We start from the raw sequence: 20,493 nt of genomic DNA on the forward strand, positions 1-20,493 counted from the left end.
AATTTAATAAAATCAAGAGACCGCGAAGCGGTCGAGGGTTTTTATTCTAAAATTATTGTGCATGAAACTATTTTCTAAAAAGCAAAATCATGCAAAAAATTATTTGGGTAGTTTAATCAATTAAATTTATAGGTTGAGTGATATACGGCTAGATTATTTCCTGAATGACTTAGAATGAAGCGAATGACTTAGGATGAAGCAAATAACTATATGAATTTTATTAACTATAAAAAATCATATATTAATTATTTATTTCAAAATAACGTCTCGTAAGTAATGTTTGTGCTTCTGCTACCTTGGTTACGCATCCCAACAATGCATCGAGGACCGTTTCGCATGTCAACATATCAAATTCTGACGTATTTTTCTCCACTTATTTGTTCAAAATAATATCGAATAAGGGGTTTTCGCCGATTAAAATCGTTATTAAGTCATACATATGCTTTGCCAAAATCTCTCAGAATTAGTGATAAACGACAAAAAGTAAATCCAAAAGGAAGCCGAAAAAATAATCGCGGTTAAACTGGTCTTGGGATTTAATCACTTATCTATACAAAATTTATTCGAAAAATTAGATTAGCTGATTGGTCCATTTCACGATGAGGGAAATAATCATATATTATAGCACAAGACCTATAAATTTAATCGATTAAACTATTCAAATATATTTTGCTCGTGATTTTGCTTGGAAAATAGTTGAATGGCACAATAATTTAATAAAAACAAGAGACCGCGAAGCGGTCGATGGTTTTTATGCTACAATTATTGTGCATGAAACTATTTTCTAAAAAGCAAAATCATGCAAAAAATTATTTTGGTAGTTTAATCAATTAAATTTATAGGTTGAGTGATATATGGCTAGATTATTTCCTGAATGACTTGGAATGAAGCGAATGACTTAGGATGAAGCAAATAACTATATGAATTTTATTAACTATAAAAAATTATATATTAATTATTTATTCCAAAATAACGTCTCGTAAGTAATGTTTGTGCTTCTGCTACCTTGGTTACGCATCCCAACAATGCATCGAGGACCGTTTTGCATGTCAACATGTGGTCAACATCTTTGGTCAACATATCAAATTCTGACGTATTTTTCTCCACTTATTCGATTTATTTGTTCAAAATAATATCGAATAAGGGGTTTTCAACGATTAAAATCGTCATTAAGTCATACATATGAGTTGTAAATCAATATTTTTAAATGAACTGGTGCTAAAATCTCTCAGAATTAGTGATAAACAACAAAAAGAAAATCCAAAAGGAAGCCGAAAAAATAATCGCGGTTAAACTGGTCTTGGGATTATATAATATATATATATATATATATATATATATATATATATATATATATATATATATATATATATATATATATATATATATATATATATATATATATATATATATATATATATATATATATATATATATATATATATATATATATATATATATTTTATTATTATACAAAATTTATTCGAAAAATTAGATTAGCTGATTGGTCCATTTCACGATGAGGGAAATAATCCAAATTAGATCCTATTTAGTAATACATTATCTTATAAGTCATACATATGAGTTGTAAATCAATATTTTTAAATGAACTGGTGCTAAAATCTCTCAGAATTAGTGATAAACAACAAAAAGAAAATCCAAAAGGAAGCCGAAAAAATAATCGCGGTTAAACTGGTCTTGGGATTATATAATATATATATATATATATATATATATATATATATATATATATATATATATATATATATATATATATATATATATATATATATATATATATATATATATATATATATATATTTTATTATTATACAAAATTTATTCGAAAAATTAGATTAGCTGATTGGTCCATTTCACGATGAGGGAAATAATCCAAATTAGATCCTATTTAGTAATACATTATCTTATAGTACTGTTCAGGGTGTCCCACTAAGAATAGCTCTCTAAGTCTTAGCCGTAGGGCTTACGGAAAAAATATTTACAACTAAAGGAGCTATGAGAAATTGCTGGAAATTATTTATAAGTTTGTAAAACGGCCGCTAGGGGGGCGCAACTGCTATGAAAAACTTATGAAAAATAAGAATATATAAAATATAAAATAAGAATTTTTACAGAATTTCGCCTAGATAATGGGTACTATAAATAATAGCTTCATAATCTTCAGTAAATTTTCGATTTTCTTTGTTCAAACCACTTTCCCCTATCTGCTAAAATAAAGGGGTGGGGGGAGATTAGATCTATCTTTATTTAGCTGATAGTAATTAAAACTAAACTAATTTTAGCTGATAGTAAAGAGTAGTCTTCTTTCAAACCGAAGATATTAGCAAAATTATAATAAATACCAAAAAATAAGTCCTTAATTACCTTATTTTTACAATACGGTATCAGTATCCCTCTTGAGTCTTGATTATACCCATTCTAACAAAAAAATAAGATAGAAACAGTTAGTTTATTTTAAAATCGACGAAATGCCAGAATACCATAATACCAGATGTATTAATATCTTGTCACGCGTTTGGCTCTTTTCAATTTAGAAAAAAAATAGAAAGAAAAATATAAGATAATAATTATAAAAAAAAGTTATAGTTAGTGATTAAAAATAAATATTTGCGGAATTTGCAGGGGTCTGGTCGTGAACAAATTTATGCCTTAGCTCAGAAAATTCGGAGAGTAGGGGCGGGTTAAGAGCGCCACTGACTTTAGAAGGAAAAAGTCAGAAATCCCCCAAGGTATATTTAGGGCCTCACAAGTTCCACAAATACATAAATAAAATAAAAAAATAAACAGTATTTCAGAGAATTAAGTAGACGTAGGGCCAAAGGAAATATAAAAAATAATAATGCAAACTGATTAGCTTCAGTACCTCTATTAAAGTATAAAAAAAATAATAGGAAACAGTAAATAGAAAATACCAAATAGCAAATAATAAATTAAATAAATCAATAAAAAAAATTGAGCACCAAGAAAAATATTTATCACAATACGCAAATAGTAAAATTACGTAAATAAATTGGTACCTTCCGTGATCACGTAAGATTTACAAAAAAAATATATATATATGTATATATCAGCGCAACTAAATTCAGATAATATATCAAATTAATCAACAAAGTAATAAATCAAATAAATAATAATAAGCTAATTCATTAATATTAATAATTAATAATATAATTATTAAATAAATAAAATAATGAACTAATAGTTACAAAAAAAAATTCAGATATCGATAAAAAAAAATGAATAGATTTAAATATAGACAAAAAGAAACTATGTCAGCAGTATTAAATTTACAAAAAAAATTAATTAGAGAAAAAAAAATGAAATATTATTTTATCAACAGAATTGTGTATGTGAAAATTTATTCTAATTATATTATAATGTTAAGAAAAAAATTATCTACGGTCAGTATTTGTAGGCACCATCAAAATTTAAATCGTGAAATAGAAAAAAATAAAAATTGAATTGTACGATACCAAATAGTTGAAAATCTTCTAAATTAACATCTGACTTGGGCAGACACCGTCGGCTGTCATCTGTCAACCGTCGACTGTCAACTCCTCCAGAGAAGTAAAATGGATACCAACAAAAAAAACTGCTCCAACAAAAAAACTGGTTCAGAGAAAATGTCTTTAATACAGAAGAAAAAAACTTCTTCGGCCCAGACAAAAAACTTCTTTGGCCCAGACGAAAAAACTTCTTTGACCCAGACGAAAAAACCCTACGAAGAAATAATATTATAGTTTCTCCATAGTACGAGATACCATAAAAACGATAGTTTTTTTAAAGAAGAAAAAAAATGGAAAGAAATGTATTAATATATAAAAAAAATAGGCTTTACCTGCTAACTCAGGGTTTTCTACGAATCCTCAAGTGATTAAACTTAGGTCTTCCCTTGGATGGAATGGGGTGCTCGATGAGAAAAAAAAAGGCGGGCTGCTCGGTTGACCCACGTCAGCTTTTTGAGGTAAAAATCCCGTTACCGGTAAACTGTAGCACCCTCCAAAAAAACAAAAGGTAAGATAGGGTGCTGCAGTAGTTTTTGAGGCACACTCGAAAATCCCCACAAGGGTAAAAATCAAAAAAACTTGACAAAAATACCGAGAGGCCTCTGTACCTCACACTAGCTAAACATAAAGTGACCAAACCAAAGTAGTTCCAAGAAAAACGAAAACCTTTTTTGCGACAAAGAAATAGCCAGATAAAAACACGAGCCCTTGATAAAATATGGATTGCCAACCATGAGCTAAATAAAGACATGAAGAAAAAGTTATATGTTAAAGGAAAATAAAGTTAATATCAATAATTTATATAATTAATAGAATAAATAAAGTTAACGAGATTAATGAAAGTTATATGGAAATTTGCTTATCAAAACATTCAAAAATTATTAACTAATGACAATCTAGAGATATTGCGCATGACATACTTGCCGGATCGATACGATATTTTTAAGGCCCGGTTGTACAAACGGAGTTAATCCTGAGTTCACGATGATCTTAGGATCAACGGGTAAAAGACGTTGTACGTTATGGGTTCAGGTGCTGATCGATGATTGATCTTGAACGTCCGAATTTGGGCGTTCGAGGCCAGTTCAAGTCGTTTTAAATGATTATTATTGGGTTTGCTGATAAGCAAAATATAAATAAATAAATTAATTAATTAATTTATTGCAATCAAACATAATGGATCATCTGTGGGAAGATATTACGGACGACGAAGATTTTTTGGAATTGGTTCATCATGTTGTACATCCTCGAGCCCCACAAGTCTACAGAGATCGACCAGATCATTTCAACATTTGGAATGATACAGAATTTAAAGCAAGACTTAGGTTGGAGAAACAAGTTGTTAGATTTATAATAGATGAATTATCTGAACAAATCTCATCTGTTACAGACAGGTATAGTTTGTTACTAACCTGCCAAGTTTTAAGATGGACATAATTTATTTGTTGCTCCTTTAGAAACCAAGCAGTAACCCCTACAGAAATGGTATGCACTGCTTTGCGTTTTTTAGCCACTGGGAGTTTTTTACAAGTTGTTGGAGATTTCGGGGGCATCCATAAATCAACAGCCAGCCGAAAAATATATATGGTTCTAGAAGCAATTGCTCAGTTGGCACAACACTTTGTAAGATGCCAAGAACTGAAGCTGAAGTAACTAATGTTAGAAAAGGATTCTTTAATATTGCTAAATTACCAAGATGTGTTGGCGCTTTGGACTGCACTCACGTAAAAATTCAGTCGCCTGGGGGGATAGATGCTGAAAGTTACAGAAACAGAAAAGGATTTTTTTCATATAATGTTCAGGCTATTTGCAGCTCTGATCTCAAATTTCAGGACATAGTGTGTCGATGGCCAGGCTCTGCCCATGATTCCAACATATTTAGGAATAGCAGAGTCAGAAATGACTTTGAAAATGGAGTGTATGGTGACAACTTACTTGTAGCAGATAGTGGTTATGCAATAAAACCATACGTTATAACACCTCTATTAAATCCTCATACACAAGCAGAACATCTATTTAATGAGGCACAAATACGAACAAGGAATCCTATTGAGAGATCGTTTGGAGTTTTAAAAAGGCAACAAATACTTTCTTTAGGAATACGCTTGAAGCAGGAAAAGGTAGAGGCTGTTGTTTTTTTTTTTGCTCAGTTTGAAGGTTATGCTGTTGGTTTTTTCTTCTTTTTTCTTTGTAAACTCTAGTTCATGAAAACGGGAACTGGAACAACACTTGAGACTCTGAACTACGTTCAACGGTGAACTATAGATCACTGCAGTTCAAGAAAACTTCTGTTGAACCAGTCGTTGTACAACCGGCCCTAAGACAATTATGCTTAGAAAATTTTAATTAGAAATTAAAATAGAGCAACATAAATTAACTGAGTTTAACTAGGTGACAATAGGCTCATTAATTACTGTTGATTAAATAAAATACAAAAATATATAATCAGTTTATTAAAGTAAATTTTGGGTTGCCTAATAGTTAATGTTAATAAAAATATAAATAAATATTTGACGTTTCAATTCAAATATTTCTAACCTACGTATTTAGTAGTGATGGGAATAATCGAATTATTTTCACCATCGAATAATTAGTAATAATTCATATTTCACAATCGAATTAATAATTCGAATTATTTAGTAGTATTATAAATTTAACCTAAAAATAAATTCGTCCCAGCTAGTGCTCGTCTAGGGGCTATTTTAAACAAATTCTGAACCATTGCCATACCTATATTCTATCACTGAATAAAAAATAAAAAAAAATATTCTTTATTCAATGTATTCTATTAACTGTGCCGAAGCCGTTTAATAAATTAAACCATAATTTAAAGTTTTAAATTTAAAAGTGCCGAGTTTATGATTGTTTCAATTCCTATTGAAAACTCATATCTAAAATAAAAGCTTCTTCTAAAACGATATAAGTATGTCCTTGTTTACGTGCGGTTCGTATTTGTTTTTATTTTATCAGTTGCAATCAATAATAATTATTTAGATAAAAGAAGAAAATTAATTTTAGTGTTCGGCAGGTGTTCGGTGAAATTTGGGTGAGATGGAAATGAACCAAATAATAGTAGTATTCTTTCGTTCTGAACGAAATGAAAATTTTCTCTTAAACTGATTTATTCCTACGTGGTATAGGAAATAACAATGATTTCTGGATTTTTCTATATCGGATCGTTCCTTTCTTTGTCGATTCCCTTTATAAATCAGTTTAAGTGAAAATTTTCAGTTCGTTCCGAACAAAAGAATACTACCCATACTACTATTAGCTCTGCTAATAGTACTATACTAATTACTAATATTTAGTGTTGGGAAAATTCGAATTAAATAATACGACTAATTCGATACTAAATTAAAACTATCTAATTCGAATTATCTTTTTCGATATAATCGAGATAAAAATTAGTAGTATTTTATATTATATCTGTGGTAACCGAATTACAAATGAACATAAAACATAACCTCTTATGGACCAATACGAATATTAGTAATTAGTATAGTACTATTAGTAGTATTCTTTCGTTCGGAACGAACTGAAAATTTTCACTTAAACTGATTTATAAAGGGAATCGACAAAGAAAGGAACGATCTGATATAGAAAAATCCAGAAATCATTGTTATTTCCTATATCACGTAGGAATAAATCAGTTTAAGTGAAAATTTTCATTTCGTTCAGAACGAAAGAATACTACTATTATTTGGTTCATTTCCATCTCACCCAAATTTCACCGAACACCTGCCGAACACTAAAATTAATTTTCTTCTTTTATCTAAATAATTATTGATTGCAACTGATAAAATAAAAAGAAATACGAACCGCAAAGTAAACAAGGACATACTTATATCGTTTTGTTGAAGAAGCTTTTATTTTAGATATGAGCTTTTCAATAGGAATTGGAAACAATCATAAACTCGGCACTTTTTAAATTTTAAAACTTTAAATTATGGTTTAATTTATTAAACGGCTTCAGCACAGTTAATAGAATACATTAAAAATAAAAAGAATATTTTTTTTATTTTTTATTCAGTGATAGAATATAGGTATGGCAATGGTTCAGAATTTGTTTAAAATAGCCCCTAGACGAGCACTAGCTGGGACGAATTTATTTTTAGGTTAAATTTATTATACTACTAAATAATTCGAATTATTAATTCGATTATGAAATATGAATTATTACTAATTATTCGATGGTGAAAATAATTCGATCATTCCCATCACTACAAATATTCGTATTCGTCGATAAGAGGTTATGTTTTATGTTCATTTGTAATTCGGTTACCACAGATATAATATAAAATACTACTAATTTTTATCTCGATTATATCGAAAAAGATAATTCGAATTAGTTAGTTTTAATTTACTATCGAATTAGTCGTATTATTTAATTCGAATTTTCCCAACACTAGTATTTAGTAAATAAACAGAATTAACGGCGGAAAGAATTATTTTATATATTTCGGCTAAAATAAATATTAAATTGTATTAAATTGAACTAGTATTGTGCTGCAAAAAAAGTGATATTAAATATGAAATATGTTTAGTTAAAAATAAGAATGGAATAATTACTTTTGTTGACATGTAAGTACTATTTATTTATTCTTGGTTTACTGAATTGAACTTATCGATATTTCAGGCTAATAATAATAATATCAACTAGCGTTAAATTATTGAGAAAAATAAATAAAATAGTCTAGTGAAATTTTGGCACGTTACAATCTAATAATAATTAAAACATTAATAACAGTGAACAAGAAATGATGGTTGACTGAAGTCATGGTAGGCTTTAAAAAAAGTTGCTTTTGACGTAATAGTATAAACGTCAAATTGTTATTAGATCAACATTTTGATTGCCTTAGCAGCGTTTTTTATCTTTTAATTGCTTTTTCAAAATGCCTTTATTATTTGAAGTAGTTGAAATTGTTGGCATTTTGAAAAAGGAATCAAAAGATAAAAAAACGCTGCTAAGACTATCAAAAGGTTCATCTAATAATAAATAATTTGACGTTTATACTGTTGCGGGCCGGTGTGGACTCAACCTAACCTCACAATATGGCCCGCCCTCGCATGACCTTAACATCGCATAGACACCGCAATGATTCATTCGTTCGAGAAGAATCGAGTCCCACTGGAATGGACTAGTACATACGAGAACATTCGAAAACCTTCTCTATGCGCCTAACGATCTTTGGACTATTCTAGATTTCTTTTACCTGTCGGTATAAAAGCCGGCGGCAGTGGCCTAGAGAGGGCAGTTATAAATATACAGTTGACGCGCTAAAATTCAAAATAAATTCTTAGTTATAAATCGTTTGTAAATAGTTCTATAAGTCTTTTATCGTTATTGTTTTTGTTAATTAGTTTAAATAAATAGTGTTTAAATAAATTGTGACTTTCTATCCACACGGAACCGACGAAAAACGTAACAATTGGTGTCAGGTGTGGCGTGTGTGATAAGAAAAATAAAAAGACTAACAATGGCTCCGAAGAAATTGTTGAAAGACTTGAAAGTGTCCGAACTGAAATCCATATTGGAAGAGAGAGAGTGCGAGACAGATGGAAAGAAAAGTATTTTGCAAACCAGACTGAGAGACGTTTTGAGGGAGGAAGGCGAGGATCCGGACACATTTTGCTTTGAGTTCGAAGGTGACCTTGACTCGTGCCTACAAAAATTAGAAGATAAAATGACGGAAAACTCTCAAAAATTAGAAGACAGTTTGAATGACAAAATTACAGAAAATTCCCGAGAATTGCAAGACAATTTAAACGGCAATTTGAATAATTTAGAAGATAAAATCAGTGATAAAATGATGAAAAATTCCCAGGATTTAATTAATATTTTAGAAGATAAGATCGCAGAAAATTCTAAAGATATACAGGCCAGCTTTAATAATAAAATACAGGAATTAGAAGAAAAGATAATAGATACACAAGATAAAATAACAGAGATTGAGGAAGATGTAAATAAAAAAATCGAAATTTTAAAACAAGAAATAGAAAAGGCCAATTCACCAAAATGTCAAGAAACATCGGAGGCACCGAAACTAGTCGAAAATAAGTATATCTCAAAGTCAGTTATTAAGCCTCCACAGTTTGACGGAAAAACCGCTTGGGCCAACTACTTTTGCCAATTTGAAGCCGCTGCGAGAGCAAACGGCTGGGCAATCGCTGAAAAAGCTACCGCTTTGACTATCGCACTGCGGGGAGATGCGACTGATATCCTGCAGACACTGTCACCATCGGAACAGGGGGATTATCAGCAATTGGTACGACATTTAGAAATGAGGTACGGCCAAGCTCATTTTGGAACATGTCTATCATTTCCAGCTAAAAATCGCATTCAAAAGTCAAATGAGTCTCTACAGGAGTTTGAAACCGACGTAGCCCGCCTTGTTCGCCTTGCGTACCCTGCTACGCCCGAGAATGTTATGGAGCGGTTGGCAGTACAGGCATTCTCCGATGGCTTACGTGACAACGAGACAAGACAAGCACTTCTCCTAGCCCACCCAACGCACTTGGTGGATGCTTTAGCACGTGCCCTAGAATTCGAGGCCGCGAAACAAAGTTTTCGGTCTTTAGGAAAAGTACGGGCCATCGACGAATGTTCCGACGAATCCGTGGAAGGGATTGTTCGGAAAGTAATGGACCAGTTCATGGGCAAGAAGGGACCGATTCGTTGCTGGAACTGCGGACAGGTAGGACACGTGCGAAGCCGTTGTAAGGAGAAGAACGAAGAACCGGCTTCGTCGAGGTCGGAAAACTACTAAGGGTCGAAATGAAGGGGCACACGTCGACCTGTACCCAACATGCCCCAACGAAAACTGCTCAAGTCGCCTCGCTACAACACAAATTCAACAGCATTTTTGTGGATGGTTTTGTTGATGGAGAGTTCCGGACCATGCTGTTGGATACAGGTGCGACGAAAACTATCATCAGACCGGACATTCTTAAAACATCGAAGAAGGTTAAAACAACACAATGGCGATTACGTACTGCTGAGGGGGCTCCCGCTGCTGTCCATGGAGAAGTAAACCTTAATTTTGTTATTGGGAGCACCAGTTTTGAACATCCAGTATTAGTAGCAGATATCGAAGATGAACTAATTCTCGGAATGGACATTATGACCACTAGAGGTTTTGAACTAAACTTCAAACAGGGAATTTTGAAAATAAATGAAGAAGTGGTTCTACATCGAAAATGTGAGGAGACGCTTCGCGTGGTGGTAGCAGAAGATGTTTCGATCCCTGAGCGCTGTGAGATATTTTTGGATGGTTGCCTGGAAGGTAAAATGAATAATGGGGTATTATTCTGTTGGAGACAAGGAACCATGACAGCGAAAATAGGACGAGGGGTCGCTGTTGGAAAAGCCCTGCTACGAGCGAAAAAGACGGTACCGGTGAGAGTAATGAACACGAATTATTATTCTGTATCCTTGAAGAAGGGAACCCTGTTAGGGTACTGTTGTTCGGTTTCCTCAGTCATTCGAAGCGTGGAAGCCTCCAAAGTTTCGACTTCAAAAATTCCGGACAAAATGGTGAAGGAGTTAGTAAACGTTAAGGGCTTATCTCCCGAAGATAGTAGAAAATTGAGAAACCTGATAATCAAGTATCAAGATGTGTTTGATAAAGGAGAAGCAGGACATAGAGGTCGTACCAATTTAGTACAACATAAAATTGACACCGGAGATGCACGACCAATCAAACAAAATCCGAGAAGACTTCCGCTCGCCAAACGTGAAGAAGCTGACAAAATCCTTCGATAAATGAAAGAAGAGGGTGTCATCGAACCATCTAACAGCCCGTGGACATCGCCGGTAGTACTAGTAAAGAAGAAAGACGGTACCACCAGGTTCCGTGTTGATTATCGGCAGCTCAATAATGTTACCAAGAAGGATAGCTATCCCCTGCCGAGGATAGACGATACTCTAGACACGCTGGCGGGGTCAACGATATTCTCTACGTTAGATCTGAAGAGTGGATATTGGCAAGTCACATGGCGCCGAAAGACAGAGAGAAGACAGCGTTCTCGGTGGGCACCGGACTGTGGCAATTTACCGTCATGCCTTTTGGATTGTGCAACGCGCCAGCTACCTTTGAGAGACTAATGGAGTCTGTGTTAAAGGGTCTATCCTGGACTACCTGTTTAGTGTACCTGGATGACATCATAGTGGTTGGGAAATCCTTTGACGATCATCTGAAGAATTTGGAAGAAGTTTTCAAGCGACTAGGGAGCTCTGGTTTGAAACTTGGGACATGTAGTCTCCTCCCAAGGAGTTGCGGTAGATCTACAGAAGACCAAGACAGTGGAAGAGTGGCCAATACCTAAAGATAAACATGAACTACGAAGCTTTTTGGGACTATGCACATATTATCGCCGCTATGTACAGGGTTTCGCCACCATCGCAAAACCATTGACCAGACTTACCGAAGGCGAGAGGCGTTCTCTTGGGACTCAGATTCTGACGAGGCATTCCGAACATTGAAGAAGGCCCTGACTAGTGCGCCCATACTTAGCTACCCCCTTGGCAACGGAAACTTTATATTGGATACCGACGCTGGCAATGTTGGATTAGGCGCTGTTCTGTCTCAAATCCAGGATGGTCAAGAAAAAGTAATTGGTTATTTTAGTAAGACCTTGTCAAAACTGGAAAGGAACTACTGCGTGACCAGACGAGAATTACTAGCCGTAGTTAAAGCAGTGGAACACTTCTACAAGTATCTCTATGGAAGAAAGTTCTTGTTAAGAACAGACCATGCTGCTTTGAAATGGCTGTTGCAGTTTAAGAATCCTGAAGGGCAGGTAGCTAGATGGATCGAACGATTACAAGAATTTGACTTCGACACAGAACATCGAGCTGGGGCAATCCATCGAAATGCCGGCGCACTTTCCAGAAGACCTTGCGATAAGGACTGTAAGCATTGTTCCCGAGCAGAAGAGAAAGAAGCGAAACTCGTAAGAACAACTGTGGTTAATGATACTTGGCAACCCGAAGATCTTGCAAATGACCAAACCAGTGACCCAGAATTAGGTTTAGTAATTAACTAGAAAAATGCAGACCTAAGACCAACGTGGGAAGAAGTTTGCAGATATTCGCCGAACGTAAAGTCGTACTGGGCTCAGTGGAATTCCTTGGTAATAGATAACGGACTACTTCGCCGTGTGATCGAGAGACCGGAGGGACAAGAAGAGAGAAGGCAGATCGTCATTCCAAAGAAGAGGATCCCGGAAGTCTTGGAGGAAGTTCACAATGGAACCAGCGGTGGACATCTCGGTGTTACCAAGACACTTGCAAGCTGCGGGAACGGTTCTATTGGGTGAACTGCAAAGGAGATGTGAGGAAATGGTGCAAGAAATGTGACGTTTGCGCCGCCATCAATGGACCACAAAAGCGCGGTAAAGCCCCAATGCGCCAGTACAATGTAGGCAGTCCCTTCGAACGAATAGCGATCGACGTGGTTGGTCCTTTCCCAGAGTCGAACGATGTCAACAAATATATTGTGGTAGTAATGGATTACTCCGCAAATGGGTCGAGGCCTACGCGTTGCCAAATCAAGAAGCGTCCACGATTGCTGATGCCCTTGTTAAAGAATGGATCTGCAGGTTTGGTGTTCCCATGGAGCTTCATTCAGATCAGGGAAGAAACTTTGAGTCCAATCTGTTCCAAGGCGTCTGTGAAGTCCTGAACATCCGCAAGACCAGGACGACTGCTCTACATCCACAATCCGATGGGATGGTTGAACGCATGAACAGAACTATCAACCGTTATCTGGCCAAAGTAGTCTCTGACCACCAAAGAGACTGGGACAAATTTCTTCACCTGTTCCTGTTGGCCTACCGTTCATCCGTCCAAGAATCTACAGGGCAAACTCCAGCCAGCATCGTTATGGGACGGGAAGTGCGCCTACCCTGTGATCTGAAATTTGGTTGCCGACCGGGAGAAGAAGTCGCCGGAGAAGATTATGTCCACACACTACGTCAAAGGATGGACGACATTCATCAGAGAGTCCGCCTAAATATTCAAAGTGCTAGTGACCGAATGAAGGAACACTACGACATTCAAGCTGAGCATGGAGGATACCAACCAGGGAAGTTGGTGTGGCTATATAACCCGCAGAGACGTCGTGGGTTATCTCCGAAGCTACAATCCTCGTGGGAAGGGCCATACGAAGTCATGGATAGAATTAATGACGTCGTATACCGTATCAGAAAATTGCCAAAAGGAAAACCGAGGGTAGTCCATTTCAACCGTTTGAGCCCCTACCAAGGCGAAATAGAAGATCGTGCTGGGACCGTGAGAACCTGCAGCTTTGATCCCCCTGATTCGGAGATGTCCTTTGACGATTTCATGGCCCGATACAACAGCAGTGAGAAGGCTCGCTATGGTGTAACCAAAGAAGATCAACGAGACCTCTTTTCCGTGCCTCCTGATTATTCGCTCGCTCATTGTGTGGCTCGAGATTTGCGGATGTCCAGAGGAATCGCTGCGACGTTCAATGAGAAGTTTGGGCGTGTCGGAGAACTACGCCGACAGGATCCAGAGGTTGGAAGCGTCTTGAGGCTAACCGACAATGCACATGGTCAAGCAAGGCACATCTTCTACCTGGTCACCAAGGAATGGTCCCCGAGTAAGCCGACTTATCTCAATCTATGGAAGACCCTGATTGAACTGAGAGAAGCCCTGCTAAACAACAACATTGCACGATTAGCCATTCCGAAGCTGGCGTGTGGACTCGATGGTTTGAGTTGGCGTACAATCCGGAACATGATTGAAGTCTTGTTCAGATTTACGGGAATCGAGATCCTCGTTTGCTGCTACAACCCAAAGCTGAGATCGGGAGAGAAAACTGTAGACTGCTATTTCTACCAGACTTCGCAATGTACCAGGGGCCAGCTTTGCAAATACCTTCATTCACCGTATACATCTCGGGACGAGCATGTGCTAAGAAGGGGCAGTGTTGCGGGCCGGTGTGGACTCAACCTAACCTTACAATATGGGTCCCGCCCCTCGGATGTGACCTTAACATCGCATAGACACCGCAATGATTCATTCGTTCGAGAAGAATCGAGTCCCACTGGAATGGACTAGTACATACGAGAACATTCGAAAACCTTCCTATGCGCCTAACGATCTTTGGACTATTCTAGATTTCTTTTACCTGTCGGTATAAAAGCCGGCGGCAGTGACCTAGGCCTAGAGGGCAGTTATAAATATACAGTTGACGCGCTAAAATTCAAAATAAATTCTTAGTTATAAATCGTTTGTAAATAGTTCTATAAGTCTTTTATCGTTATTGTTTTTGTTAATTAGTGTTAAATAAATAGTGTTTAAATAAATTGTGACTTTCTATCCACACGGAACCGACGAAAAACGTAACAATACTATTACGTCAAAAGCAACTTTTTTCCAAATGACTTCACTGAATTATCATTTCTTGTTCACTGTTATTAATATCTTAATCATTAGATATTAATACCTCTGGTATTATGGTATTCTGGTATTTCGTCGATTTGAAAATAAACTAACTGTTTCTATCTTATTTTTTTGTTAGAATGGGCATAATCAAGAGAGCTACTGATACCGTGTTGCTTATTTTTTGGTATTTATTATGATTTTGCTAATATCTTCAGTTTTAAAGAAGATATCAAGATGCGGTTTTCGCTGACTTTTTAAGCTTTTACTACTCTTTACTACCAGCTAAAATTACATATACTATTGCATTTAATTTTTTTGATAAAACGCGCAATGTTTGGTAAATTGTAAGACAACGCCCCCTAGCGTCTACGTTCAAAAGTTTATTATTATTGTTTATATGGTATAATATAGAGTAAGAAACGCTCTTTCAAACGAGCCTTAGCTTGTTGGATTCCGATCATCCAGTCCAGAGTTATTAATATTTAAATAAAAACAGATCTGACCTTCCCCCACCACTTTCTTTTGGTAGATAGGGGAAAATGGCTCTAACAAAAAATATTCCAAATTTACTGAAGATTATGAAGCTATTACTTATAGTACACCTTATCTAGGCAAAATTGTGTAAAAACATTTTCTTATTTTTTGTTGCAATTGCGCCCCCTAGCGGTCGTTCTACAAATTTGAAGATAATTTTCAGCAATTTCTCATAGCCTCTTTAATTATAATTTTTTTTTCCGGAGCCCCTACGGCTAATACTTTCCGAGATACAGCCGAGAGCTATTCTTAGTGGGATACCCGGTACGTAGTCTCTCTCCATTAAAAAATAGATTCTACTATCCTTCTATAAAGTAGGTCACCTGCGTTTTGCGGGGATACACTTTCGTGTGGGCATGATCCTCATAGATTGTGTATTTCAAGAATCGGCGAATTGGTTGGTGGAAATCGCACTTAAGCTTAAAAATTGGCAAGGGCCGGAACTGATTGCAGTGAAGGGAGAAAACATCTCTAAAGGGGAGGCCATAACGGTCTTTCTGCCGAGGAGCAAGGGGAAAGATACCACCTACCTGCTGAGCCTTATCAAAGGTCAGAACTTCAATGTAAGGACATCGAGTTGGCGAGTCATCAACTCGAGGGAGGAGGGTCATGGTCAGGTCATCACAATAGGAAGTGACCTCAAATCCAAGGAGGCAATAGAGAAAGAGAGACATATTCTCTATTATAGATACGGGACAACACCGGTATCAGGTCTAAGGAGAGACCAAGTTAAAAAGGTGGAGAAAATGCAGACAGATCCTACAGCCTCCACCTCACGGGTTCCTCAGCCGGAGGCAAGCTCCTCGACTGTGAAGAGTGGCACGGAGGGCTAAACTCCAACCGTGGAAGGGTGTGTACCCTCGGAGGAAGAACTGTTGTCAGATGAGGATGGGAAATACCCTGTCCCCTCTACAACAGGTGTATGATGGGTTATAGATTGTGTGATAACTCAAGGAAGGGGGACACACACACAATAGATCTTTAAGGTCGCAGTGATTAACCCCCCTCTTACTCATTCTACATTCTACATCCTTCTATAAAACTTTTAAGTCGTTATTAACTGAAAACTAGAAATATTTGTTCACCACTTATGTATTTTTAACAAAAATTGATACTATGTACAAATGTTTTGTTTCCATAACTAATTATTGTTTTCTTTTTCAGAACTGACGATTGCTACAAATGCTTAGTGATGCACGAGAAGCATCCTAGCGTTCTTCAATACAAAGAAAGTAAGTACCAGCAATTTTATCATTTAACACATCATTTGTTTGAATTGTTTTATAACTATTCAAAACAATATTAATATCATTTTTGAAACTAGTATTTCGTCACCCTAGAATTAGGTTGTTCTATATCCACTTTTGGGGTAAAATGAGTTACATACACCATTTTTTTTATGTAGAATTAGCTTGTTCTATATCCACAAAAACAATATAGCCAAATTCACAAATAAAGAAAAAAAATCTAATATTTTGTACTATATCCATATTAATTTGAAAGTCGCGAAACAATATAATGGCCTACATCCAAAAATCACTATTTAAGGTTACATCCTACAGTTTGTAATAAAAAAAAATAGAATTATTGTGTTCTTTATCCTAAGAAGTGGATATGGAACAAAAATACCAGATCAAAAACTTACTATGCATAAAAATTAGATTGTTCTATATCCATTTATTCTCGATCTCTTTCTCTCTAACATACAATGTATGTATCTGTTTTTATTTAAATTTAAGGCTTTTGTTTTAAGCGGGTGAAATTGCACCACTAAACGTTCGTTTGTCAAATAGGCGGCAAATCGGTTCGTTTGAAAAGCACTGATTTGCCTGATTTGTTAGCAAATTCGAATGTTTCACACTTTGGAATTTCGTGATACCAACTGCTTCAACTCAATTGACTGCTCAATCGTTCGTTTGAAAATCAGTGATTGCCTGATTTGTTAGCAAATTCGAATGTTTCACACTTTGGAATTTCGTGAAACCCGCTGCACTCAATTAACTGCTCAATCGTTCGTTTTAAAAGCACTGATTGCCTGATTTGTTAGCAAATTCGAATGTTTCACATTTTGGAATTTCGTGAAACCAGCTACTTCAACTCAATTGACTGCTCAATGGTTCTCTAATACTATCAGTACTAGAGATAGCTAAAAAAACATTTAAATAATCCAATGAAAGTTAAAAATCAGATTTAAAATCTGATTAAGTTATTTTAACACTATACATACCAAACAAATAGGCGGAAAAAAAATGATAGTTTTTAATAAACAATGCAGACGAATAATTATTACTATTGTATTTTAGGTTTTTATTTTTTTACGTTGTTTTTAGTTAATATCTTAATGTCTCCATTTCAGTTATTTTGTGTTGAAATAATATTTTGAAATACAAATAAATCAGCTTAAAATGAGTATTATATTATTCTATATCCCCTTATTTTGTTCTATATCCCTAAAATTGGCTGAATGCACATCTAACAGATACATTTGTTCTATATCCAAATCTAAAATCACTAATATCTTTTAAATAAAGCTTCTAAAAGTAAAATAAATACATATGTTTGATAGGTTTTTATATTACCTTTAATTTATATGTTTAATAGAACCGTTTTGGTATATAATGTTCACGGATATCCGGTTTAAACTTTGTTTTCACAGTTTCATCGAAATGGTCTATAGAACAATCTTATTCTAGGGTGACGATTTCCCATGGAATCTGATACATTGATCAAGTTTTTCCAACTTAAAATTATTTTTTATCTGAATATTACCTGCTATAATACCGCCAAAATTTAAAATACAGTTTATTTCTAGTATATTTGTACGATTTTCGGTCATAGCACTAAAAGTTCCACCCTATTTTTCTTAAAATAGGTTTAACTAAGATTCGGTTTCATTTTGTTTTCAGCATATTGCGAACCCAAGGATTCTCTTGCCGAAATATGCTCTCGTATCGTTGGAGATGCTGCACTATACAGCATGTTCAGAAAGCATCCGGAAGTGAAGCCCATACCTTGTCCATTCAAAAGCTCGCCGTACATTCTAGAGTAAGACATATTTTCTAGATAATGAAAAAACTGTTTACTATAAAATGTGCATAATTTTACTAGGTATAATAGAGGAACTGGTGAATGTAATAACCCACCAAGCCGTGCTGAAAGCTGTACGGATGAATCCAGGTTGGTGTTGAAATATCAAGCTTGTCCGGATGTCGTCAGCACAGAGAGCAACGGTAAGAATATTGAGTCAGCTATCAGCATCAATTGTTCTATTTCAGTAAAAAAATGTACTAACAATAATAACAGTAAAATGTAACATTTTTTCTTTCTGAATGAATAATCTACTAATAAAATCCATTAAATAAAATGGCTAAGGAAGGAGTAATACTAACAATACTATTTTTATAAAAAATGTCTATACCTATGTGGCTGATTCATCTCTCCAAAAAAATTCTATATGGGTATTTCGTCATTGCAAGAAAATCTACAAAAAAATAGTTATTTTTTGTAAACACTTCCGCGTTAATCCAAACGGAAACTACTTGTCAGAAGTTAGGTTTACAGATATACAAATTTGCCTAACGAACAAAAAAATGCTTAACGTTTCGGAAAGTTTATCTCTTTCCGTCGTCGGGAGCAAAAAAAGATACAAAGAATAAAGAAAAAAACTATTTTAAATATTTAAATTCAACTATTCGAGAACACTTTAGTTTTTAATTGGTTATAACTCGAATTGTTCGAAAAAAAAAACAAATTATAGCTCATATCGCTGAAAAGCTTAAAAAATTGCGCTTTTTATGAAGTTATGGCCAACTATGTTTTTACCATTAACAAGAAATTTTAATTACATTTTTTAATTACATTTTAAATCTACCATTTAAAAGAACATATGTTTGTGTCATATGTCAAAATAGAAGAAATCGGAAAACACAGTCTCAATAAGGGAGTGATTATCTACAACTTTTATCTGAAAACTTTTTGTCTAAAATAGATTATAATGGATAGGGACAATATTTAAAATAGTCGAAATTTGTTTTTTTCGAAATATCTAGTAAGCTATGAACTTTCCTATCTCAAAATGTACCGTTTGTGTCGAGGAAGGGATCATAGTTTCATAGTTGTCGATTTTCGAAAGAAATCAGTATATGTATATTATTTCGTATATTTTTCATTTTATTCATTTTATGGAAAGCACTGTTCATTAAAATGTTGTATCCTATGTTATAGGGCTTGTTTCTCTCTACAATTTCCTGTTTCACAATGTACCGTTTGTGTCGGGGAAGGGATCATAGTTTCATAGTTGTCGATTTTCGAAAGAAATCAGTATATGTATATTATTTCGTATATTTTTCATTTTATTGATTTTATGGAAAGCACTGTTCATTAAAATGTTGTATCCTATGTTATAGGGCTTGTTTCTCTCTACAATTTCCTGTTTCACAATGTACCGTTTGTGTCGGGGAAGGGATCATAGTTTCATAGTTGTCGATTTTCGAAAGCAATCAGTACATGTAGGTATATTATTTCGTATATTTTTCATTTTATTGATTTTATGCAAAGCACTGTTCATTAAAATGTTGTATCCTATGTTATAGGGCTTGTTTCTCTCTACAATTTCCTGTCTCACAATGTACCGTTTGTGTCGGGGAAGGGTTCATAGTTTCATAGTTGTCGATTTTCGAAAGAAATCAGTACATGTATATTATTTCGTATATTTTTCATTATATTGATTTTATGGAAACTACTGTTCATTAAAATGTTATATCCTATGTTATAGGGCTTGTTTCTCTCTGCAATTTCCTGTCTCACAATGTACCGTTTGTGTCAGGGATGACCCTACAAAACTGCAATTCTTTCCCGATTTAACCGACTCTCTATCTCCACTAGTTTCCGAGATACAACCCATAGAGAACACAGTAGGAAACTCACCCTTTATTTTAACATGTTAAAATAATAAATGCCACTCATAAAACCGGAATTAAATTAATTAAAACCGGAAAAAAGCTTCATTGCGTTAATACT

At 34.8% G+C, this 20,493-nt stretch overlaps 1 protein-coding gene across 1 annotated transcript in view; it reads left to right on the forward strand.

Annotated features, from left to right (window-relative positions):
* The window catches only part of LOC115889418, a 50,566-nt gene that overhangs the window by 16,638 nt on the left and 13,435 nt on the right, over nt 1-20,493 (forward strand). The window contains exons 3-5 of the mRNA XM_030909406.1: nt 16,639-16,706; nt 18,381-18,519; nt 18,583-18,704. Coding sequence (XP_030765266.1) covers nt 16,639-16,706; nt 18,381-18,519; nt 18,583-18,704 — 329 coding nt within the window. The remainder of the gene's footprint in view (nt 1-16,638; nt 16,707-18,380; nt 18,520-18,582; nt 18,705-20,493) is intronic.

The sequence above is a fragment of the Sitophilus oryzae genome, unplaced genomic scaffold, assembly GCF_002938485.1.
Source record: "Sitophilus oryzae breed Bouriz unplaced genomic scaffold, Soryzae_2.0 scaffold_813_pilon_pilon, whole genome shotgun sequence".
NCBI classification, from domain to species: domain Eukaryota; kingdom Metazoa; phylum Arthropoda; class Insecta; order Coleoptera; family Curculionidae; genus Sitophilus; species Sitophilus oryzae.